Source organism: Atta colombica, unplaced genomic scaffold (assembly GCF_001594045.1).
Source record: "Atta colombica isolate Treedump-2 unplaced genomic scaffold, Acol1.0 scaffold120, whole genome shotgun sequence".
In the NCBI taxonomy this organism is placed as follows: domain Eukaryota; kingdom Metazoa; phylum Arthropoda; class Insecta; order Hymenoptera; family Formicidae; genus Atta; species Atta colombica.
The window spans coordinates 1,340,416-1,368,033 of NW_017259207.1; the positions used below are offsets into that span (position 1 = coordinate 1,340,416).

At 33.1% G+C, this 27,618-nt stretch overlaps 1 protein-coding gene across 2 annotated transcripts in view; it reads right to left on the reverse strand.

Annotated features, from left to right (window-relative positions):
- The window catches only part of LOC108694582 (AF4/FMR2 family member 4), a 271,647-nt gene that overhangs the window by 211,560 nt on the left and 32,469 nt on the right, over window positions 1-27,618 (reverse strand). The window contains exon 1 of one of the 2 annotated variants that reach the window (XM_018204156.1): window positions 4,489-5,788. The exons of the other annotated variant lie outside the window; for it this stretch is intronic. Within the exon in view, the coding sequence (XP_018059645.1) occupies window positions 4,489-4,532 (44 nt within the window). The 5' untranslated portion in view covers window positions 4,533-5,788. Of the gene's footprint in view, window positions 1-4,488; window positions 5,789-27,618 lie in introns of those variants that run through there. 2 annotated transcript variants of the gene reach the window in all.

Below are 27,618 nucleotides of genomic sequence, written 5' to 3' on the forward strand. Positions count from 1 at the left end.
GACTGAGTCAATAAAGAATCAATAAATATTCATTTTTGTAAGATTAGGTCCTTTTTACATCGTAAAAATATAAAAAATATAAAAAATATAAAATTCGTATGCTTGTTTTATATACTACGTGATTTTTTGACTGCCTAACAAAGTACAAGACAAGAATAGACTCGCTTTTATAGTCGTTCGAATAGTTCGCCTTCCAAGAGCAGGTTAACAAAAAAACATACAAAAAATATGAAGAAAGCAGAAATTATTTTCACGATGTCTATCGAGGTGTCTACAATAGAATAGTAAAACCTTAAACCTTAAATCTTAAAACCTTAAAAAATTAACCAATAACAGTCCAATATGAAGAGAATGACTTGTCATCTAGTTTACCATTTAATATCTTACGACAAAAAAAATTTATTTTATTATTACATCGATTCTTAATCTATTATAAATTTCATTTTGGATAAAGTTTAAATTGGAAAAAATTCTTTCGGTTGACACTTAACTAGAATAGTGATAAAATACTGACTATAAGTAAAAATATTGATAATAAAATTTTCTATTTATTTTATTGTTTTTAATAGAAGATCAGCAGTTCCTAAAAATACCGATTTTTACTGCTGACGTGGACGTTACCTAAAAAGTATGGAATTTTGCCAACTCTGAGCTTAAGATTTATTGTAGTGTAAACACCGCGTAATAGGCATGGAAAATAGACAAAGTCAATAAACAGTATGTGTAAAATAATTAATAAGAAGTATAAAAGCAGATAAGAAAATAATTATAAGATTTCCAAAGAAAATTAATAATATTTAAAAAATATGTAATATCTGATAATATCTTGAAACATGCGGATATTTAGTTCAATCTATAAAAAGAAGGAAAAAAGATAATTTTACGTAATATTTTACTTAATATTAAAAAATAGTCTTTTTTAAGACATTAATATACAAATCCAATAAGTAGGCAGTTGAGCAATTAATGTGATAGCGTTCATATTAATTACACGTATGGATATTTATATTTCTATTTTCTAATAAATTTTATAATAAATCTATTTTATAATAAATTTTAAATTAAGTTTTATATTATTACATATTTTGTTTATCATGATATATTATTTATAACGTATTACGCTAATAATTAAAATAACGTAAACACACAGGAGAAATCATAGAGAAAGGTATAAAAAACGTTGAATGGAGGAAGGACTAAAATTTTCGCTACAACGATCGCGAATTAAAGTCTTTGAACGCGCGAAGAATTATTCAGCGTCAACGATACGACCCGAGCAACCGTTCTTTTCTTTCTCTTCATTTCCCTTGGCTCTCCTTTATCCCGTTGCTCCATAATTTAGCGACCTACGCAGCTTCTACATCGAGACGAACACCGACAACCATCGTCGACAACGAACGGCGAACCGGCAAGTATTTGGAACGTCTCTTCGTCGCTACGCGAGTTCGACCCTCGAATTCCTAAACGTCGTGCTCATCTCTTCGACACTTCGCCAGGGCTTAAAGACCGCGATCGCGCGCGCTTTCCTCCTCGTCGAAAGTTGGCTCGGGAATAAAACTCGTGACACGATTAAATTCATTCCTGAGAACGAGCGGTGAGTAGCTCGGATTTCAAGTTTCGCTAACTGGTATAGCGCTGGGACCTAAAGTATTTCGAATTACAAACTTTTGTTGCGCGCCGCAGTTGGAATAAAATTTCCATGCTCCCGTAAAAACTCCGAGTAAATCTCCTTCTCGCGGAAGATACCAGTTATCGACCTTATGTATGGCTAATTGAACTTCCAGGTAACTTCTTTGTATACGAGTAAAAATATATATGCAAAAAAATGTAATTTATATATTTATATTTATATTATTCTTACTTTATAAGTTTAATTCAATTTCATTCCATTTTTTTTTTATTAAGTGACTTCCTTCCTCACCATTAATTCCATTTTTTTCTAAGTATCTTATCTTAATCTAAAGCAATGCGTATTCCATTTCCTGGTTAAATCACATTCTCTCTTTCTACATCATTAATAAATTCCTAAGAACGCAGTCCGCTTTATATTCTCCGCACACGAAATCATACATTCACACATTGCTTGGATTAATAGAGTTCAATTATTATCATGTCGAATTAAGAATTCCTTGGATAATCTAGAAAGTTAATCTTAATTTTTTCCCAGATATTCTTAATACATCTTAAAGTGTATTCCAGTATCAATTATTTTCTAAAAATTAATAAATAAAATAATAAATAGTCAGTGCATATACTAATAGTCGCTTTTACATTGTAAATAAATAAAATCATTATTATTCAATTATACTACACTGAAAAGAGTTTGGTAATAGCTATCAAATATTGAGTGAAATAATTTCAATTAAAGTTTTAGTTATATTAACTAAACGTATGATTAAAATTATTTCACTCAACATTTGATAATTATTATCAGATTCTTTTTTTAACGAATTAAAGTATCACATAAAATCACTGCTGAAAAGAACAAAATTTAAAGTTAAGTTTGCGAAAAATGTTTGCGCAGATGTTTAAAAGAGCATTTTAAAGCTTGAAACCTCAACTTTCGAATACTCCAAACCCCATGTTTTTGAAACAATTTCACTGCAAACAATTTTTCAAAGTTCACTTTAAATTAGTGTCGTTTGTAGTAAAATCGTTACAGAGACGTGACTTAAAGCATTCAAAAGTTGGAATTTCAAACTTTAAAACATCTTTTTAAATATCTTTCTGCGATTATTTTTTTCACAAGAATACGTGACTTTGATCCTTTTCAGCGCTTATTTTCAATGATCCTTTAATTTTGTTGGAAGTAGTGTATTTTCAAACAATTTTTGTCTCAATAAACATATAACATCAGTACTTCTCACATAATTAATGATCAGAGATAGAAAATTTCCGGGAACTAGATGAAATCACATTCCTCGGTTAATTACAAATAAACGTGATTTCGACAGAAATTTAATTAGAAATTACTGATTGAATTATATAAATGCATAACACATGAAAAATGATAAACATACTCAATATTTTCATCAAGGAAGAATTAATGCTGAATTAAATTGAAAGAAACCTATATGTTATTTTTTTAAAAAAGTAAACTCTTAATTCTTAAAATTTTAATATAATTAATAAACTTCTGACTTTCTTGTATAAAGATTGCTAAAATTACATCTTAAAAAAAATTCCAATAATTAAATATTCAAAGGGATAAAAGATCAAAAAAAGTTCTAACAACTTTTTTCTACAAACTTTATAAAAGTTGCAGCGGTTAACGGGATGCTCCGGATATTTTCTCGTGGAAAATCACTGAAACAATCATCTTGACGACTCCTTAACATGCTAAAATTCATGCTATACTTTCGATGAACTAACGACAGCAACCAACGACGATGCCATAACAAGCGCCATGCATCCGCGTCAAGATCAATAAACAAGGCGTCAATCTTCTGTGACTCATCCCCCATAATCGCACCGCTTTACCACCACGGGGACGAATACCCGCTTCTGCAGCCGCAGTAACGTATCAGTGACCCCGAATTACCCCGAGCAACCCCCTAGAGAAATCCTTAAGCTGTTCGGCAGGCTTTTAAAACGCTACTGATGACGAATAAGCAGCTGAGAATTGGCTTTAAACGCTATTGAAACCTTTAAAACACGTTTACTGTCGGTACTTTAAAAATCTTTAAAAAATGGTCACAGAGAGATATAAAAAAGCGTTCTAAAATGTGAAACGTCAACTTTTGAACGCTTCAAATCACGTATCACTGTAACTTTCAAATATTTCTACCGACAGTGGGAGTGTCTTAAAAGACATCTAGGTTTCCTTCAATACCTACCAAGCAAGATGGAAGAGGTTGGCTTCATTATCTTAAGTTTCCCTTTAAATTTAACGCCATTGAGACCTTTAAACATTTCTGTTGAAATGTTGGTGGAAATGTCTTAAAAGGAACCTCTTAAAAGAAACTCTGGAAAAAGAATCTGATTGCATTAATTCTAGTCGAAAAATCAGAATTTTCTGATTAAATCTATTATAATTCTAATTGATTGATTGAAGAAATCCAGATTTCTTTTAAAACACTTTCATCATTAAAAGAAATGTTTTAAAGATCTGATTAAAAAAGTGTTTAGACTTTAAAGGAAATCTAAGATAACGAAGTCATCCCTTCTCCATCTCGTTTCGTAGGTTGCAGCGATTATGGCAAGATCCCCCGCAGATAAATAATTTCCTGCTGTGATAAGAATTCGTTCAACCAAATGTCAAAAGTGACCTGATTCCTCGATTCTATGTTTTTAAGTAGTTTTTAAGTGTTTTCTCGTTTTCATCTTTGACTGTTCGAGAAAAAAGGCGAGCAGATCGCCTAGGCGAGAACGTTCGACGCGCAGATGCACTCGCCGCTTTCGATGAAAAAGAAGGGAGCTCGAGAGCGGAGAGCGCAAAGGACAAGAAAAAAAAACGACGCAAATCAAGCGGATTCTGTCTCCACTCACCGTGGCGGCTTCTTCATGGCTTGCGCTGGCTTGTGGCTCGGCATGTCACGTGTCGCTACGAACGTACGTCGTCAGGCGTCGTTCCATGGTATCCGCGGCGTATATCCTCTCGTCGCGGGGCTCTCGGGGATTCGCGGGGAGGACGAGATCGGCGCGCGTCTAGATTCTCGTTGGCGCGACGCAATCCACGCACCACTACCAGCAACCGCACGCCGCGGCACTAACACACCACCGTGATCGCCGTGTGGTCGTTCTTGTGTCCGCCACCCTCCTCTACCTCTCCCTCGTGCCGTCGTATAGTAGTGGCGTGTAACAGCGGAGTACGCGACGGGGGGGAAAACTCTGGCAACGTCGCCTCGCCGCACCGAAACGCCGTCATACACCCCGCGTGTATATCGTCTCTCCTCTGTCCCTCGGCACGCTAACTTTCTCTCTCTCTCTCTCTTTACCGTGCGCTCACAACTTCCCGCTCATTCACCGCTCTCTCACCGCGCTTACTCCAATGTGTGTCCGCTGCTCCAATGTCGTCCCCTGCGCCCGATACGTGCACCTACTTCTACTACCTGTATACACGCAACACACACGCACGCACGCACGCACGCACACGGAGTGCGGAGTGCTACCGGTGACGCGCCGTCGTTCCTCGATGCCGTGGACTCAGAATACTCACAATCAGATTCACGATGTCGAATTCGAGACACTCGCTAAGACTACACAGTCTCCTCCGATGTCCTCTCTTTCTCTTTAGTTTCTGTTTTTTTGTCTTTCGCTGCTCGCTCGGATTCTCGCTCGATTCGCACGCGATAATCGGCACGTATTCACGACGGCCGAAGAAATCGCGAACACCGCGTTCCCTCGCGCAGCGTCGCGCTACGCCGTCAAGTTGCGCTAAGATCCGCCGCGACAGTCACTTGTTTCACTTGCCGCGCGAAATTAGTTGAGGATTACGTTCGATTCGAACGGAGCGGAACGCGCAGATCTTCCGTCGCGTTTTCTCCCCCTTCCTTCTCTTTCTCACTCTTTCTCTCTCACTCACTCGCTCACTATGTCTCACTCGCTCTTTCTCCACTGTCTCTAACTCTGTCTCTCCGACTCCGTCAGTCTCCTTTCTCCGTCTACCTTCACACGGAGCGATTGTTTTGCCGCACTTGCAACTGCTTACAGGGCACCAACTACGCGACCATATAAATCCGCGCGACGGTAAGATTGACGCACGGCGATTTTAACGCGCGCGACGACACCTGCGTCCCCGAATACCTCGCCATGACCCGATGTCACCTTTATCAGAGGTACTCTCACTCGCTGGCGCTGGCGGAAGCCATATTGCGATCACTGTCCGTGCCACCGCAGGAGCGGCCAATCGACGGAGGGACGGGGGGCCGTAAGCGCTCGCCCATTGGTCGAGCGCACCTGGCAACGTGGGCGACATCTGCGGGTGGACATGCGCGGCCCAGCCTCGTAGACGCTGTTTTACCACCCATACGATACACGCGCGACGCGACAAGCCATATACATATAGATATATATAGATATGTACGGCACAATCTGCCGTGTTGCTTCCGATGCACCGCGCGACCTTTACTTCCGTTGTTTAATCGCGACCTTAAAGCCCCGAATAATTGTTGATCATTCGATCCACTTGATGAATCGTACATGCGACTTCCAAAAATTAAGTCAAAAATACTCAGCGAAAAAGATATAATGTAAGATAGAGCAAAAATTATTCCTCTTTTTATACACACTCAGAGAAAAATATGATAACAATTACACAATGACAAGTTTTATATTAGAATTAATGTATATTTCAGGCCAAAATTTAAATCGATATTGTATTCAGATTTATACTATTCCAATATCCGTAATGTATTTTTTGAACAAGTTCAGATTTAATAACTGTTTAAAAAATAAATCATTGTTAAATTAAAAAATTATTGTTACAAAAACAAATTATTATGAATATTTCAAATATTCTCAGAAATGTGAATCTTTTAATATATCTTTTAATATATTTCCAAACTTTGGGAACCTAGTAGTTACATAATTGAATAAACTATTTATTTTATAGTTACAATAATTGCAAAATAACTTATTAAACTATATACAAAATTCTAAATATCGTTAATCCTAAATATCGTTGCCTTACTTAAAAAATGACAAAACTGCAATAAAGTGATTTTTCAGTTATTATCATGAATGAATTAATTATAGATATAATTTATCAATCATGAAAAGTAAACCAACTTAATTTCACAGTCCGTTCGTTAAATAGCATTTGTCGTTCTTAAGGTTTTCAAAGAGATCATAAATCATAATTCCTTCCACAAGAATGACACATTCTGATCTTACATTTTTGTAAATAAAAAGGAGAGTCTTCTAAAGAGATTATTTAAAATTAAGATAGTTTGTGATTAAGTTTAAGAAGAAGAAATTGTTTAATTTTGAATTTAGTCATTATATATTATATATAGCTGATCAAAATAAACATATTACTGGTGATATTTTGAGTTATGTCACTTTTGATGAATTATTTTGATTTTATAATTTTTTAGGATTATTTAAAATCATCATAATTCAAAAAGGATGATTTTTTTAGGAGAGATTTTTGTGAAACAAAAATGACAAAAATAATATTTATGTTTCTCAAAATAGATGATCTTTTTGTTAATATTATTTGAGTCAATAATTTTCTGTTAGAAAAGTTCTTCCCCTTTTTCGAAAAACTTAAGCGTATTACTTTTCAAGTAATGAGACAACATAAATTGTGCAATTGTTATCTATACAATTTTGCTACCATTACGTCTATTTTTCTGATGTAACAAAAATATAATACAGAATGCCGATATTTTCCTTTAAAAAAAAAAACATCAATTGTACATATCCTGAGAATTTATTAAACATTTATTAAAAAGAAATGTAGAAATGTTGTAGAATCCAAATCCTCTGTATTTAGCATGATGTTATAATATAATCATAATTTCAAATTGTAAAACAAAAAATTATTTCATATACATAGAACAACAATTTGTTGCGTCTAATGAGCGGACACTATATAACATGTATTGAAGATAGTACCTAAGCTCCTTTGATATTCCCTTTGGCATTTAGGCATAATTCAAGTACGAGAGGGTTAAATGCAAGAGATAATGGCCGGAATCTGCGACGGACGCTTGGTCCATCAACGTACCTACTATACCCACGCATAAATTGCTTATCGCGTTCATCCAACCCTCGCCCGATTAGATAATTAGTCAAGGCATTCGATCACCTATAAGCCCTTTCAACTTCTACTGACACCATTATTGAACAATGATCGCACTGTTCCGGTCGTTGAGAGAGAAAAAGAGAAAGACAAGATAGACCGGATCGATTGTGCTACGCGTCGCGAAGACTCGTTTTGCGGCGCAGCAAAACAAAAACAAAAAGACAACAAGAAGCCGCACAACTTTGTCACACGGATCTGCTATCCGCGCAAAGTAGAACAAGATTAGAAAATTTCCGCAGTTCTATGATGAAATATATTATATGCTGATACGTAGATGAGTTGTCATTTGCGATGAAGGTAAACACGATTTCCGTGTTTATCAGTAACGTAACCGAAGTTACACGAGGCAAAACTTTCCGCACTTTGATAAATTTTACATTCTAATCATCCCATTGCGCGTAAAAGAGATGCCAAGAAGAGATCCTGGCTGAATTAGATTGATAATTAGACAATTCAACGGAAAAAATAATTATTTAATATCTGTATTCTTAATTTATATTAATATTATATACATATTAGTTTAATAATCAACAATATAATAACCACTTGGCAACTAAATTATTAATAATAATCACGTAAGTCTTTCATGTTGTCTCTCTCTTTTAATAATATTTTACATAAAATAAATCATTTTTTATACATTGAGAATTTATCGATTAAGTTTAAAAAAATGTCTACATTGCATTTTTTATGCGATATTAATATCATATATTTTAATCAACAATCACTTAACAATACTAGATTTTTTGCATGAATGCTAATCGCGTCCTGTCACTTCTTTCTCTCAATAATGCGTGAAATATCAAACATCGTTTTTATATGCTAAGAATTTATCGATTAAATTTAATAAATTTTTTCGTGATATTAACATTTTTCATGATATAACGTTTTTCGTAATACATATATTGATATCACAGGTTTAATCGACAATCATTTGACGACTAGATTTTTTTTTAATGAATGCTAATTATATCCTGTCTCTAAATGATGTGTTTCATATAAAATAAATTGTTCTTTATATGTTGAGAATTTATCGATTAAATCTAAAAAATATTTTCTGCGATATACTATAATATTTTTTAATATTAATATATTAGATTAATTAACAACATGGCAATCATTTGGCAATACTAGATTATTATGAATTATTGATAATCATATGTCTCTCCTGTTATATCTTTTAATATATTTTGCATGAAATATAAATCACTTTTTACACGCTGAGAATTTATCGATTAAGTTAAATAAATTTTCCCACATGTCATTTTTTATGTAATATTAATATCATACATTAATTTAACAACAACATGGTAACTTGGCAATACTATATTATTACGAATTAATGATAACTACGTTTCTGCTGTTATGTCTCGTAATAAATGTATTTCGCGTGGAATAAAAACGGTAGAAATGTTATGTGCCTACTTTCGCGAGCGCGCAGGAAATATCTCGCTACCGCAGAAGAACGAGAAAACAGGAAATACCGTCTCTTTTGCGGTTTAATTCTGTATCTCGACATATGGCGACCTATTCTAGCTGCAACGCTTTATCAATAAGACAATTGCGACAGCCAATTACACGCGAATGGTGCCGTTAGATATTATTAATGTCGAATGCATTACATAGACCGTTTCGAAATCTGTGCGAAAAGTAATGCTAGAAAGTATAAATATTGAGAGACTTTTAACGTTACATAAATTTTTCACATTTTCTTATTTCCTATGTCGCATAAACTATACACTGAAAAAAATGATGTTATACCAAACAGCATTGTTTTAATTGAAAACAATTTCGTTAATTCATAATACTATTAATATAAATACGTTATACTCTTATGTTATTTTAATAAAATGTTATTTATTTCACATTAATAGTGAATTACTGAATTAACAAAATTATTTTCAATTGAAACAATACTGTTGATACACAATTTTTTTACAATGTATAAAAAATGTCTGGTTATTTTCAAAAAATAAGCAAATAAATGAAAGTAAATCATATGATCTACTTATGATCGCATATTTTCTATATTCTATATACAGTGATTATGCATGACATAGTTGTTTTTCTGATCTCGCGATTTATTAGTCACACACATTGGAAATGTTATCAACTTAAAGAAATTTGTCCTTGAAAAATTAAAGTGTGCTTCAATCTATGCGGTAAGACATGTTCGATTTGCGCAAAACCGGTGCATTATATTACGTTAAACGTCATGAGCAGATAACAAGCACGATTGTGTTTATCACGATCGTCGTTATCGTAGCGCTAGTTGTCGGAGGTCGTCGTTATCGCAGCCGCTGTTCCACCAATCCTCCAATTAAAATTCACGAGCAATGTCACAATTATACACACGATTAATAATTTAGTTATCGATTTCAGACGATGATATAAAAGATTAAAAATTACGTTAAATTATCAGTGTGATACAGCCTTTACAATCGAGTAAATTTTGTATGAAAAAAGCTATTTTGATATCAAAAATCTGTTAGTTGAAGCAGCCGTTTTATAAATATAATAGGTACAAAAAAATTTTTTGCTGAAATATCTAAAAATAGTAAAAATATAGCTACATTGGAAAACGAATATGAATTAATTGACAGTTTGATTGAAAGTTAACAAATCAGAATTTTTTGGTTGAATCTATTATAATTCTAATTGAAATAATTCAGAATTCTGATCGCTATGATCAGAATCTTCGGATTCATTTATTTTCAATCAGAAATTTTTTCAATGTACAGATCTAAAAATAATTTTGCTGTATCATCAAAATATTTATGTAAGATAGCTAAAGCTCAAGATGACTAAAGTTTACTTTTAAAATTTTTTGCAACATTGCTCATGACGCTTCAGTCTTACATAATTATTAGGTATGGGAAAAAGTTCGTAGCGTTATATCTAACGAGAAAAACACCACGAACTTTTTCCCATACCTAATATTTTGATAGTGCAACAAAATTTCAGATCTATATCCAACTAAATTTGTATTCCAGCAAAGTCATTCTTTGTGTGTATACTGAAAAAAATACTATATTTTAATAAATATTTATTTGAATAGTTTTAAGTAAATATTTACTAGATGTTAATACAAGAACCGTTAATTTGATTTGACTACATTTTTTTTGATTTTATAAATCTTAATATATTATTCAAATAAATATGTATTAAGATTTAATAAATTTTTTCTTTAGAATAAATTCATGTTTGGTATATTGATAATTATTTTGTATCACAAAATATTACACCTATATTATACATTTTTTCCAGAAAATATTCTAGAACTTATCTGTCAATTTATTGTAAAAAATCTTTGCTTTTCTACATTCACTAATTTTTATCACTAGTATTCTGTTTAGACAATTTATATTTCTTAATAAACATCGACCGAATTTTTCCGCGAACTTATCGCGCGTTAAGAATAAAACAAAAATATGAAAGATGGTAAAGGATTATGCAAACGATAGTCACGATATCTTTATATCGAGCGGAAAATTACTAATTTACAGTCCGACACAATTTACCTAATCGAAATATCCTTCCATCATCGCCAGTGCGATGGGATCGTCTTGATTAAACGTAGATACAGCTATTTGATCAAAGTGGAGTTGAACTGAATTGAAGCTTTGCGGAGATCTGTGAAAAATCCGCTGATGCAGCGGCGCTATGACGCAACCGGAAAAATCTCTCGCCGTAACAATTTCATACGATATTGTAATAATTCCGTTAAGATCAAATTGCTTCCAAATACAGCAAAATCAAATAAATGATTAAAATTCATATTAACGAGAAAATCGAGAAAACATAAAATATAATATTTTTTTAAACAGGATATTCAAATAGGTATCGCTATATATATAATATTTTGTAATATTTTGTAAATATTTCATAATATAATATATTACAACGTAAATAATCAGACAAATAAAATAGACAAAAAAATTTACACTTTATCTTTGATGTAATTCTTTTAAAGTCCGCACAACAAGATACCATTTATATAATTAACTACAATGTATGTACATGTACATCTAAATAAATGTAATTCGATATATTTATGTTTTATAGTTATGTTTTTACTTAACATGATTGTCTATTTTCAAGTGTTCTTATTTCACTATCTAGTCACCGAGAAACGGACAGAAAGAGAGAGATATGCAAACGGATGTGCAACAAGTAAATGTTAATCGTCACGATCTTAAATCCGTATCAAACTACGGGTTAACAATTAAAACAGGAGAATACAGAGTCTTGAATAACACATAACATATAACAATAAGAAAAATATAACAATAAGAAAATGAATCATTCAAAGTTCTTCATTTCCTTCCTTCTTATGAAATAAAAGATTGATTTTCTTATGCGTTATGCGTTATGTACAGGTCTGTGCCCTTATGATTGACGGTTGCACGGTTTTATTTCAGTCAATCACGATGAATTTCACTGCTTCGTAATTGGCTAAAATAAAGCAAGGCAACTATCAATCGTAATTGCTAATTCATAATCTAATACGGAAATAATTAAGACTAAATCTTGATCACGTACATTCCTCGACAAGTTGACCTCAAAATACGATTTAACAAATATTACTGCGTTCTAATAACTAGAATCTATTCGGAACGCAGAACTCTTATTCAGAAAAAAATAAAAAACACTCACGGAAAGAACAGTTTTACTAAAGTATTCAAAAACTTAGATACGGATTTGAAAATAATATTGGATCATTTTATTTTAATGAAATAAAACTATTTCGAAAACTAAATCGAAATCTTCATGCTCAACAAAATTATTTTCAGATTTGTAACTAACTAAATTTTTACTTCAGCAAAATTATTCTTTCCATGCTGTAACAAGGAATTCGAGCTTTGCTAGACTTTGCCAAAAACAAAGTATCCATTTTTATCTTCAAAAAGCAGGAATTTATATTTTGCACCGTTATTGAATAATAAAATATGTATCCACCACCGATAGATTATCTTTGAATGTAAAAAATTTGATCATGGATGTAAAAAATTTGATCATGGATGTAAAAATGAATGATTTTCCATCGTGATGTCATACATTTGAGAATCCGCCCGCAAAGGTAATCTCGCTGGTTTTGTCGGCGACGCATGCAGAAAAGGACGTGCAACAAGTCCTCGTCAATGGCCTCTTTCGGACATTCCTCCTCTTCCGACATCGCTACGTCAGCAGTGACGCATGACTTCCGCTACGTCACACCGACGCGCCAACGCTCGATGACGTACAACTTTCCTCGTGCATACCGCAACCCTCCCACGCAATCCATCCCCGCAACACATCACCCTTCTGTGCAGTTTACTGCAAATACCATCCGATCGCATCGGTTATTAATTATTACGTGAACAGCAAATATTGAAATGTGCGATGATGCAAGAAAGCGGAAATTCTAGAAACACGTACCGTTATTTAGAGTTATGCGCGTTTCGTGGAATGGACGAAAATTGCAATTAATGAATCGTCATAAACGATCAAACGTATTCGTGCAACTCAAAGTCACGAAGCACAAACGTTACCAATCCAACGATAACGCTTTTTAATATTAATAAAATTCTCGATTTTTAAAAAATAAATGAGATTTAATATCTACTTCATTCCACTTAACAGGTATAATACACTTAACCCGTAATATACATATTTTTTGTGACGCTAAAAAAACATGTGAGATCCTTGGAGAACCCACTAAAGTTTTTTATAATTAGTTTTAAAAGTTTTAAAAATTTAAACTATATAAAAAATTGCAACATTTAAACTTCGAATAAGTACAGTATTATGATAAGCCTGTGATACGTGAATAAAACGAAACTATAGATCTGTTCTTTAGGTCCTTTACTCTTCAAATAAACGTATATTGTTTCACTTCAACGTAGATTGCATCAGTTCAGACAGTGCAGGAATAAAGAACAGACCTTATAAAAAAATAAGAAAAAATTGTGTAACATAAAATTATTCTAAATTATTTAAAATTATATTATTTAAAAATTAAGAAAGTATCTCGGGGTCACCAAGATTTATATGTTCCAGGTACAGGTTAAAGATCATTTAATAATCTTAATATTTATATATTTATACAAAATAGACTAATAAATCTTCGTTAATTATACATCTCCTACATATATAATTTAAATAGGCAAATATCTTGACGCTGCTGACAATAACCGACAAATCAGGAAGTAAAGAGTCTGTGAGATTTAAATCCTAAGGAATTCTAAAGAAACTTCACGATGATGGAAGCAGACGGACGCACCTATCTATCCCGCTCTTTCTTTCTCTCTCGGATCCTTTGTGTACTTGTGACTCGGGAAGAAAAGTGGGAATAGTGGGACGTTAAAGAGAGAAGGGCAGAGAAGGGAATGGAACAGAGAGAGGAAGGGAGACGCGAAAGTCCCTATTGATTTCCTGCCGAGAGTGGGCCGAGAGTGGGCTAACCAAGGGAGGATTAGGTATCGGCTCGTCTCTCCGCAGTGTCTCTTTCATCCCTCTGCCATCCTTCTTCGTTTCTTCGATGAGTAATTTAGCAAACGAGCTGTCCAAACAAGAGTAGAAGACCACTGAGAAGTATAACGAATAAAACAGAGAAACTTCTTACAAAGTAAAAAAGAGATGCAGTTTTGTAAGGCTAAAATTTAATCCGCCTAAACTCGAGTCAATAAAAAGCTGCCTGTGATTATAAATTCTGAAATTCCTCGTAAATCACGAACTTAGAACAAGAAACAAATTTTTAAATACTGTTAATGTGATGCACACACAATAATATAATATAGAACGAATAATGTCAAAGTACAGTATGCAATACTCGTGTGATTAATTGTGGAATTCAAAAATTACCACAAACATGGCTCGTTAGAATCAACCAATAAATCTGAAAAAGTTAGCAAATTTCGCAAACGTTCTGTACGCTGGTACAGAAGTATACGCCGAAGTGATAAAACCGAGACGAGTGAAATTACATTAGATTGAAAAAAAAATCGGCGTCAGGAGAAAGAGAAAGAATCGAAAAAGAATGTCAGCGTATCTTCTATGTGCCTCTATGTTCTCTCTCTCTCAACTGACCTCCTCTCCATTTCTCTTCCTCCGCGGACCTGTCGTGTCCTACATCCTGCTCGCTCTTCGAAGCCGGTCGAAGCTTCGCGGTAAACGGCGTAGCTACAACGTGCCGACGAGAGAATGAGAGCGGCGGCGACGGCGGCAACCACTCTCGTCGTATTGGTCGCACGGCAGTTCTGTAGTACGAGCGATAGTGATGGTAGTAGTAGTAGTACCACCGCAGACCTGCCCACGACGAGAGTAAACGGCGAGAGTATTATTAGCAGTAGCGTCGACACGCGACTATCGTCACTACGCGACCTGTAATCGTGCCGCGCCGATATCGACGTATTGGTCGCGCCGACGACGCCGACGCCGACGCCGACGCCGCGCCGATCATACGCGCCGGTTACAGGTAGGTGTACCTCCGTAATGCTACTATGATGTAATACGCGTAATAAGTAATAATAAGCGGAATAATGACGATGTTTTTTCGGCATACGGCCGTCGTTTATCCTCGATATTGCCGAGATATAGCATGAGAAATAGCAAAAGAAGCACCGTAAAGTACTGAATAATAACATTGGCATTTTGCCATGCACGATTATCGTATCTAATATTCCATACTTTTATTGTAATTAGAGCGTTACTGTTTTCTTTAATCGCAACGATATAAAATGTTAAAAGTCTATTATTTAAATAAATATTATCAATCGTGAGAATATATTATAATCGATTCTTTATCGATATTATAATGATTTTTTTTCCCTGATTACATCAAAATCTATTTTCCCTATTATTTGTCCTATCATTCTGAGTTTCTTTTTCTTTAATTGCGATGTGTTATAAAATATCTTTGAAAAACTTTTTTTTAGTATATAAATATTATATATATTTATAAATATTATCAATCATCAACTTTATATAAATTTCTTGCTGCAATGATTTCCTTTCCTAACTCGAAAGTGAAATCTATTTGTTTTCTTTATTATTTGCTCAATCGTTCTAACTTTTTTTTTCTTTAATTGCAATATATTATAAAATGTCTTTGAAAAATTGTTATTAGAATAAATATTATCAATCATTAATTTTATAAATCATAAATTTTTTGTTGCAACGATTTCTTTCCTTGAATTGTTTGAAAGTGAAATCTATCTACTTTCTTTACTCTAGCATTCTAAGTTTCTGTTTCCTTTAATTGCAATATGTTATAAAATATCTTTAAAAAACTGTTTCAATAAATATTATCAGCCATCAATTTTACAATTGATTTTTTTTTCACAACGTTTCTTTCTTTAATTATTTGAATATATTTTCCTATATATTGTCCTTATTATTTACTCTATCATTTTTTACTAAATCTTTTTTTATTTCTTTTCTATTCTTAGCATTCCAAATGATCATTTCCATTCAAAAACATACAATAAACTTTGTTCTAATCTATTTTTAGTAAACGGCAATTGTTGTCTCCCCTCATGTTCGATAACATCGATGATGTTATCTCAGAGAGACCTAAGCGGAGTAATTGATGCCCGTCAACGCGTGTAACCGATTTCTTGCAGGGATTAGAGAGATGCCCGACAAGACGTTTAGATGAGCGACGATTACGCAACGATTCGTGACCGATCTGCACATGCGTTGGATCGCAGCGATCGTCCATAATGCGATTATATGCCTGATTATAGGTTCCTCATAATTGGATCGTTTCTAAGCTGGAATTTAACTGGGTTAACCTTTACCATGAAATACCTCGCCACGGAGAAATTCGTCGCGACAAGTTTTCGTTCGAAGGAACTGACTGCGATTCCACCTTTCCTTCGACCCTGTGACTTTATCATCCTAACATTATCAGCATATCAGCGTATCAAAGTATCGAAATTATTCTCTGAATGCGAATCTTTACACACGGATTGCACGCACATCATCAATCCGTAAATAACAAATTTTAGAGCTGGAATATAAACCATAAATCTCCTCTTCTCGCCTGCGGCCGCTTTCATTTCGCAACAATTACAATATATTGTCAATATAAATCACATGGAATAACAGATCGATAGACTACTAGCTGTCACTTGCCAAAGATAATAATCGTCTTTAATATTTATTTAATATATTGATATTTTCGTTAAGCTATCGTATTTCGATAAAATCTTTCTCACATATCTTCACGCGATCGTGCAACAGTTGCAAATGAAAAAAAACATCTCATACGTAAATTAATATCGTAAATGCACAAGTATAAACTTTAAAAATATATTTATCTCTAAATGATATTCGATTTTAGAGAAAGTTTTAAAGTTTTAAAGTTTTAAAAAAAGATATTCTTTGGATTATTTACATACTGATTTATATATTATACATAATTATAAATTTATATACTATATATAATTATAAATATTTTATAAATTATATATGCAGAATTTAATAATCTAAATTATTAAATAGCAAGTGACTTTCGCATATATTAACAACCTTTAGTCTGCGGTTCAGATTTTTTTTGAAAAAATAAAATTTCACTCTCAAATTTTACCTATTTTTGCTCAAATTTCAATAAAGATTTTTTTTATAATAAAGATTTTTATATTCAAGTCAAAAAATTATTTAATAATATAATAGAAATGCTGGAAATTAAATCTAACATTTTTTTAAGCATAGAATAGTAAAAACTTGGATAAAAAAGATTCAAATTATAAACGGATCCCCCAATATATTGGGAAATGAAAAGGAAACGTGAATATTGTATTTACATGGCGAGAAAGAGAGAGAGAGAGAGAGAGAGAGAGAGAGAGAGAGAGAGAGAGAGCAATAGGAAACATGTTGTAAACGATAATATCGAGTTCCATAATAATAGCGTTCATCCGTAACAACCGCAAAACAGCGCGATCAAAATCTCTTTTACTGATAAACATGCACACACGCGTGCGAACACGTGGAGAAATCAACAGCGGTTACACATTCGATTGTTAACTGATAATTGGTTTACATATCATTTAAATCGGTCACCCTCGCCCGCTTTCCCTCCATTATCGCGGCATAATAGATGTTATCGGCGTTGCGTGGCTCGCTTAGGAAATCAATTAATGCAGCTACCTCTCGGCAGATTTGTGTCAATCACATTGAGATATCATACAATGTGACGAGAGCTATATTGCACGATTTAAATGTTCGCACTTCTATGATTCTACAAAATCATTATCCTAATTGGGCGCAGTTATGTAAGAGGATTCTAGGAATGCTATTCATCAATTACAATCACTTCCCGAGAAATCAAGTGCTATTCTTGTACAAAAAGTGCAAGCGAAATATCAGCATGATATATTTTTTCCTGGCATATCATTTATATCAAATGTTATTTAATATAAATGCAAGAGTAAATTTTATTTTATTATTTATCATTGTAATAAAGAATTATTATCTATCATTATATTTATTTATATTTCAATCTAATTATATTTAGTTATGACATTCCGCAATCTTAAAATTCAAAAACTTGTTATATTTAAAAATATATATATCTTTAGATAAAAAATGATAAAAGTTTATGGTCTATTTTTAGATACATCAGCAAAACTAAAAATAGTTTTGCTGATGTATCTAAAAATGTAGCTAAATATATATATCTGAAGATAATTTTGTTTGGATCATTAAAGTAAGTATAGGACGAAATATTGGTTATTAGAACATTGAAATTTTCTACAACATTACCATTATCAACGCTTAATTAACTCTTTGTTTCAATCATATTTGTACATCCTTTTTACAATCTGGATTTTTTTTAATCACCCTAAGCTATTTTATTATTTTAGACTACAAGAAAATGCTACAACAAATTCAGGATTTTTTTCAATATTTCTATTATATTAATGCACGGAATGCAAGAGATCTGGGTTCGACTCCCGAGGCAATATTTTTCGCAATAAATTTATTATAGTTTTTTAAGATTAAATTTGGAAAATTTGGAGGGATTATTAATATTTCAGATTGATTGCGTTGAAAGTCCGACAACCATATCGGCATGCAATTATTATTTCTAAAATTAATTCATTTAAATGTATATAATAGTTCAACATCTTAACATTCAGACCGTAGTGGCACTTCGTATTTAAAAACCTCATTACATTAACAAATAATTTATTCAATTATCTTAGAAAAAGAAATTAAACTTTTCTTTATCACAAATTTCTCATCATAAAATTTCATAATTTTTTGCCTGATTTTCAAACCGTAATTTTCCCTGACTTTTTAAATAATATTTTAAAATTTTATATATATTTGTCCTGATTTGGAAATCGTTAAATATTTTATTGAGAAATCAATTTAACATAACAATATAAATTACTATTAATATTGCTAACATTGCTCGTATTTTTAGTAAGTTATTTATTTCAAAACTACGTAGATATGTATATTAAACTTCTAAACCAAGAATCTTAATTTTTAGAAAATTTTGCAAAATTTCCTGCCTTTTTCCTAATTTCCCTATTTCTAATTTAATAATTTAATATTTAATGCTAATCCTGTTTATTTCGGAGAAATTTGAGTGAAAAGCATCCAGATTGCACATAAAGGATTGAACGTTCTATAATTATTTTGATTCAATCAAATTGTGTTCAGATTTATATGTAGCTAAATTTAATACTCCAGCAAAACTGTTTTTTCCATACTAGTATATTTTTATTAAAATATCTCACAAATATCTCACAGGCACATTTTATTTTTCACCTTATTTACTCGCGCTGCACTTTGCCGCATTTAAGTAACACGATAGTTTCAAACGTCACTTTGCGAAAAAAATGATCAGCATGATGTGACCAGATAATTTGAACTGTACGCGAGAGTTTGATTGCTTGGGGAACGTCTAATTCCCAGTCGGTGCAGTAGTGGCGCGCTTAAATAGTTTAGGGCACCGCATAGCTCAGCAATCGGCGCGCGTCTCCTGGCCGATAAATTCCCATATTCGTTTACGTTCGCTGGCACAAACACACAGACGGTAGATACGTGGGAAATCAATTAAAGGAAGCGCACGGAACATTTCGACGGGAAACAATGGACCCGTATTTATGAGTTCGCGGCCACACGCGACGCGGAGTCAAATCGAGTCGTCCATTTCGACTGATGGGGTCACTCGGGTTCCATTCCATTGTTGCACCGTTTATTGTAACTTTTTTTTTTTTTTGTAAAAACCCATGTACTCGCACACACAAATGTAATCTGTACTATTTTACTGACAAAAACACGATGGGCGTGTTTTGCGTAATCGCGTCAAAACGAGGCGTATTGTCGAAGAGAGGAAGTTTGATTTACTCGCGATTTATGTCGACGTCACGCGCGCGATAGATTTTCGTCCATTTGTACGCCTTTCGCGCTGGTTAACAATTTAACGCTTCGATGGCTGCGCGTTAAATGTTAGTGGGATTAATGACATCCGTTCATTACATCGTTAAGCGATAATGTATGCCGGCAGACTATCTTGTAGAATATTTTATTAATTATAGGATTAATATACATCGATATGAATATTAATACATATCATCGCAATATCGCAATCTCGTTCAATAACCATGTATAATGTATGTTTAATTCAATGAAATAGATTCACCGCATGTAACTTCCCATTCTCGAGCAGTACTGGCGCACGTATGTGCAATATTTCGCGAGATCTCGTGGACACTATATGTAAAATTTGTACAGCCCTTATCGATTTCTCGTAAATCGGAGTCACGCACAGATGCGCAAAACGAGTGACTAAGGGTCAGCAAGATAATGTATCTACATCAGTGCACTACCGTAGAGTGATTTAGTGGTGGTTACCCGAACTCTCTCCCCTCGACAATGAGTCACTGTTTCTCCTCCATCAAATACAATACCTACTCCGTAAGTGCGTCTATACGCCGAAGCGATCGAAGAGTGATATGGTAAGCTATGATTTACAAGCGCAACTTTTGCAGTATAAAGTCGTACAATTTTCAACTCGCCAACCGGAATTTACTACACGAGAACTTCGAGAGATTTTATAGCGTTCCACAAAGATAAACATCACACTAATTTCATCCCTTCGACTAAAAACAAATTCTTCTTGTACATTTTTCGTGAACAAAACAATTTACTAAATGTATATAAAATGTGTATAAATGTATATAAAATTTATTAGAAAAATAACTGCCAATTTAATTCGTATTTTAAAGTTTTTATGTTTAGTGATAAATCTACATCGACTATTCTCTATTGATTTTCTAAAAAGTTATGTTTCTATAATCCATTATTCGCTCTCTTGCTCATCAACAAATTTTATAAATCATCAAATTTTATATTGACTGATTACACAATGACCTAACAGAAAACAGAAAATTAATTTATAAAAATAGATATTTATTTAATATGTATATAAAAAGAAGAATTTTGTAGAAGTATTTAAAAATTTAGCCAGATACAGAAAAAGTAATTTTGTTTGGACCATTAAAATAATTATGTAAATCTCTCAAATTGGTTGAAAACATTTCTAAAATGTTAGAACTTATATACATATATATGTATATAAGTATAATACTCATGATGCCAAAACTATATTTCTTTTATAAATGAGCTGTATTTTATATTTCTGTACATTCATCAATAAACAATCAATCTTACTAGATTTGTGTATTATATTAGATAAGATACGCTGATATAATAACACAGCAGAGATATAAATTCCAAACATGGCACGTGTTAATTACGTCGTGGCGCCCTTCTTGGTGAAAGAGAGAGTTCAGGTTCATCCCGATCACCGGCTCGACATAATCGAAGATCACGATGAAAAAGCAACACACAGTTGTTTTCTTCGTCGTCGATAGACGGAGTACGACCTATGGAGGTTTACCGAGACATTCTGCGTCCCGTTGAGTATGTGGGTCGCGAAATGCCGTACTCGCTAAATATACATCAGCGAGAAGAAGGGGACGCGAGCGATGAAGACGGAGTCACGAGCATTTCTCTCTCCTTGAGAGGCTCATTTACCTTCCAAGCAAAAGGAGTCCCCCGCCATAGCTCATTCTCTCCCCCATGTCTCTTCCACTCTTTCCTCCCTCTGTTTCCTCTCGCAACACACAGGGTACTCCAGGCAGTTCTTCGCGTTTTCTTTTTATCAGATTCCCCTCCTACGTTAATTTACTTTGTAATATCTAATATCTTTGTAAGTACACTTCTGACAAAAGTTTAGACGATAAGTTGCCGTTATCTATTCACATTCCGGTAATCTAGTATACCTACATCAATCGCACCCCTGTAACTCGGAGATAAGTAGTGCCGCACCGCAACATTTCTATTAGAAATAAGTTAACGCCAACAGATCAAGTCTGACACCCCGTATATGCCACGCTTTTTTTCTCCCACGTTCTTTCCATCCGATGATCGAACGGTCATCGCCGCCTCCTGAAGTGGCTCCCATCGCCGAGAAATCGATTCGTCAATCTGTCGCGTCGGAACCTTTGGCCTCGTCGGCGAGGTCGGCATCCGCGCTATTCACGTGCCTTAACGAAAACCTCGTGACATCGAGATCGAGATCGTTCTACAATGTATCGGTACCATCTATCCTATAATATATCGGTATCATCTACACAAGAAAATCCATTTAACTCATGCATCTTCCTCTTCGATTTTGGTGAGCTTTGAATATGTTGTCTTCTAGACAGAATGGGACATATATTTTTTTTATAAGGACCCAATCGCACTTTTATGGACTGTAACACTCCTTTGAAAAAAAATCGGTTATCTTTCAAAGCGAATATCGTCGAAACTGTGATAAAAAAAATGTTCTGAATAAAATTAAATGCTTTGAGAAGTACTTTATAATAATAATAAATTTTAAAAAATTGTAAATAACAAAATTCTTACAAAAAATAAAAAGTTTTTTAAATTATAATTATTAAGCACTCTCAAAACTATTCAACTTTTATTTCAAATTTTTTTTTATCTCTTATAGTTGTTTCGACGATATTCACCTCGAGAGACAATAACCGATTTTCTTCAAAGATTGCATTCTCTTATTAAAATAATACGTGTCTCTTATTTTTGTCTAGAAAATAAAAAATTCTAATTCATCAAAATCAAAGGGAAATACTTCCATGAGTTTTCTTATAAGTGGTTTTCTTGTATATACTAATAGTTTGGTACTTTCTATCCTGCACTTCAATACGTCGAACACATGTCTAACAATGTAGTGCTCGTCTTAATAAATTCCTTATTGTGCATTTCCATTTTACATATTCAAATTCTCTCTATATTCTATTCTAAATTTATTCCAAAGAAATTACATTTCTTTATTGTCCGAATTTCGTATAGACGCACAATAATATCTTTTGCATTATGCAAAACGAATCTGCCGTTAATTTCCATATGAATCTAAACCTGTCAAAAAGTCGTTTGTACCAGATTTTACGAAATGTGCGATTCAATTCACTTATTCTATCCTGGCTACAAATAAATAATATCGTTGTAATATCGAAGTTCAATGCTGATTCAAGATTTCTACCCATCACTGTCGTACTTCTGATTTTTCCGCAAATCGACCAAAATTGAATCACTTGTAAACCAATGGAAATTCGAGAAAACACTAGTACACTACATACAGATCGCGCACAGAAATCTACTACATATTTCTGTTTCGATTCAGTGTTAACCCTTTGACGGCGCTGCGGTAATTTAACGGGTTCACAGCGTACATTCCCTTTGTGCGCAATACACAATGCAGTCTTCCATATTGCGTCGAGTAGCCACGAGGTGGCCATAATTAATTCTCACGGGCGAATACGCGCGATAATTTATGACCGATAACGCAATTGTCCCGATTGCGTTGATCGCTGTTACAAAATAAAAATAAATCGATAAAATTTTCACACTACAGTTACATCATTACGCTTTTTACGATGTAAAATACTAGAACAAGTGAAAAATAATGTCGAAAAATAATATTTAATATAAAATCCTATAAAAAAAATTCAATTCTCTGCTTTTATCAATAAAACTTTCTATTACAGAATACGTGTCAATTTATAATAAAATATCAAAATTATCGACACCATTTTAACTTTACTAGGTAGTAGGAATACTTCAAATTTTAAATCGAAATTATAATATTTATATATTGACGTGTAAATGATGTTTTCTGACCAAATCTGACCGGAATTTAACTTATCTTATAGCTCTAGAAGAGCCTTTCTTTAAAAATTTATTAAAATATCTCAATTTAAAATATATTTTATACCAGTCGTATTTTTATACCAGTCGTTGAGCTTCGTTAAACTTCGTTACATGACAATTTTTATACAACCAGAATTTCTCTCTATTGGGCTCTATATTGCAATATCTATTATGACATGTAAACGATTTCTGATCAACTGCCAAGGTTCAATTTATTACCTAATCGCTTCAAAAGACGTACGTTAAAAAATTCATTAAAATGCTTCAATTTAGAGTATATTTTATATTATTTTAATCATTGAGCTTCGTTAAGCTTCGTTAATTACATAACAATTTTTATACGGTATTTCTGTCTATCGCGCCCAGTATTAATTCAACAGTGTTTGTGCCGCACGACAGAAGCTCGCGCCGTCGGCATTTAATTACAAAATCCCAACCGGTTAATGGGAAGTTAATGGAACGAGTAGGAACAAGGAAAGCGTGCGGAGTGCGGGAAAAATACGGCGTGGAAGGTCATAATCATCGAATACGAAGCAACGAGCACGCAGAGCAGGCAGATGGCGACCAAGGCCGAGCAAAACGATCCCTTCTACGGCGACATTGTGCAACAATAATTGAGGACCAGATAAAGATTATTTCGCGTATCAGCCTTACGAGATTCTAAATCGTAATTATCTCGTTTCGAAGGATTTTTACTCATAATTCTAAAACGTCATTTCACACGCACGCAAATCGTGAGAGATCTTTTGTATTATTTTCAGAAACGTACATTTTATACATACTTCCTTGACTATGGAAGATCCGTGACATACATTTCCGTTTTTTGTGCTCAATGCGAATGTTAAAGTCTCGTTCTACATTTCAAACGAATGCAATTTCTACATGAAACAAATTAGAGTTAGTCGGATGCGTTTAGTGCTAAATCTGCGGTGAGAATACGAATCGAAAACCCGAGGATAGTCTTAATCGACGATCGAGTTTTCTCTTCACCTGCCGTTCATGAGAGAACGTACCGACCGCAGGTATAAACGGATTTCACGTGCGATTATATCTCGCGGAAAGATCCACACGAAACCTTATGAGCAGAGAATTACAGAAATTACAATGCGATATTATCGTTATCCACGGTTCCATATAGAACGTCATTTAGCACTAAATGCGACTGTTTGATTTGGTGCAATCTTTGTTGTATCATCTTTCAAATATCTTCTTGTGCTTTTAAAGAAACAATAAAGAAAGTAGTACGCGTTTTTGTAGGAAAAAGGAAATTTCAAAGAATAACAAGAAGTAAAGGAATTTGTAATTTGGATTGAATGGCTTAAAGCGACTCGTACTTTAATGAATACTCAGATAACAGTAAAACGTCGATTATGTAACACAAGTTGATTGGATCGATGCGCGTTTTCCGCGTAAAAACGTCGTAAAAACGTACCGTAACACTGTCACGACCACGTCAAACGATAATAAAATACTTGAACGCTCTGATAGATAATTAGGTAAATCAAAAATAAAACGCTATATATATAATAATATCAATATAAATAATTCAGTAATCAAAATTACGTAAAGCTCTTGTTATGCCGTCTTTTTATATAAAGTCAATAAAATTAAATTTCACAAAACAAAAGATATACAACAACAAAAATTATTTATTTATCTGTTATTCGTTGAAAACTTAAGATTCGTTTGTTAAATCTCGAAACATATGAGAATGAAAGCTAGCATATATAAATTATTTATTAGACCTTTAGATATTTTAATCACAATTTTTAATTAAATATTTTACAATGTTCCTCTGTTTAAGGTTTAATTCATAATTATTTTTTATTTTATTTCTAAATAAATCATATATTTTTTATCTTGGAAATCATATATTTTTCATTATTATATTGCTCAGCGCTGCAAAAGATATTTAAAAAAACGTAATTTTCGAGTTACTGGGAGTACTATGAGTTAGATATACATTACCTTATCAGTTATTAAAAGAGAATTTAATGTTATAAAAAAGCATCGAAACATCACAATTCGAAAAGAATAGTTTAAAAAATAATAAAAATTGTCACACTTAATTTAAAAAAAGAATAATTTTTCAAGGGTTGTTAATCTTAATATTAAGAATTCTTAAGCTTTTTCCTGATATTATTATTCGATTACTCAATAATTTTCTGTCACATTAAAAAAATAATTTTTCCTTTTTTGAGAAACATAATTTTTCGAATTAAGTCACTTTTAAAATAAAAAAGTAATATGAAAAAAAAATTGTAAACTAATATTTAGATGCCTAATTCGACTTTGTCAACCTTGTCTATCATTAACCTTAAGTTTTTTCTTAATGTCTTCTTCAGATATCTTCATCATATTTCACCATATTTGAAAGACTCAAATTCATTATTCGTTTAAATCTTCACCTTTAGTATTTGGCTGCCTCTAAAAAGGTCTTCACAATATCTCACTCTGTGAATGACTCTCTCGAAGCAAGTAATGACAGTCGGTTCATTGGCCAAGCCACTTGTCGCCTTGAAAGCAATCACCCTATGTTGGCATTCCGCGTGCAACGCAAGTTGTCTCGCCGGATGATAATTTAATAACTCGGCTATAATTTACGATCCGCCGATTCTCCCCTTATCTTCTTGTCCCTTAATCAATTTATCGTATCGACAAGACGCACCCGTTGCAACCATTTTTGCGATAGGCTCGACTCTTCAACTCGTGATTTATTTGCAATGAGAAATCAAGAGTTATTTCATGATGTGGGATGTGTCCGCAGCAATATTGTATTGTATCAATACAAGAAAAGTACAGTTATTTGTAATTTCTTACATTTTGTTCCTATACGATGATTTTTTGTAAGAAAGTTTTCAGACCAATAGTTAAATTTTAAAATAAAACTTTTTAAGATTTAAAAGTCAATATTTTTTATATGAAACTAAAGGGAAAGTTCACGTGAATTAAGATTCGCTTCGCTACATTAGCCGTTATCGAGCATGCAGTTAGTTGCATGTACGAAGCTGTAATGCAGTTGGCTAGCGGGAACTTTCACTCGGATAACAAATGTAAACAAGACGCAGCTGTGCACGCGACGTGGCTTTACCATGATTAGGTTTACCTAATTGTATGTTTCCAACCACGATAGCTAAAAAAGGAAAAAAAAGATGCACTCAAGGGTTTCGGAAGCCGCACATAGTGGCCACAACTGAAAAAAGTCATTCAAAGACGATCGTTCACCGAATTTAAACAAAGTGTCTCGAAATCTATATTTTTAGCATCAGATTATGTTATGATATTATCATTTCAATCCATTCACAGTAAAAAACTGCGTTCCATTTAAAAAAATATGGAAAATAGAAATTGTTGCACGTCGAGATTCAACCATTTTTCATTAATCACACACGAAAAGAATGATTTTGCTAAATATCTAAAAATTTAGCTAGACAGAGATCTGAAAATAATTTCGTTAAACCAAAATAATTACGCAGGAAACTATGATGAGAAATGTTGCAAAAAATTTTGACATTTTAACCGCCAGCTTAAACTAAATATTTTTAATTGGTTTAATACTCCAATAAAAATACTTTTATATTTATATTTAACTATACTTTTAGATACTTCAATAAATCATTCTTTCTATATATCTATATATATATATATAT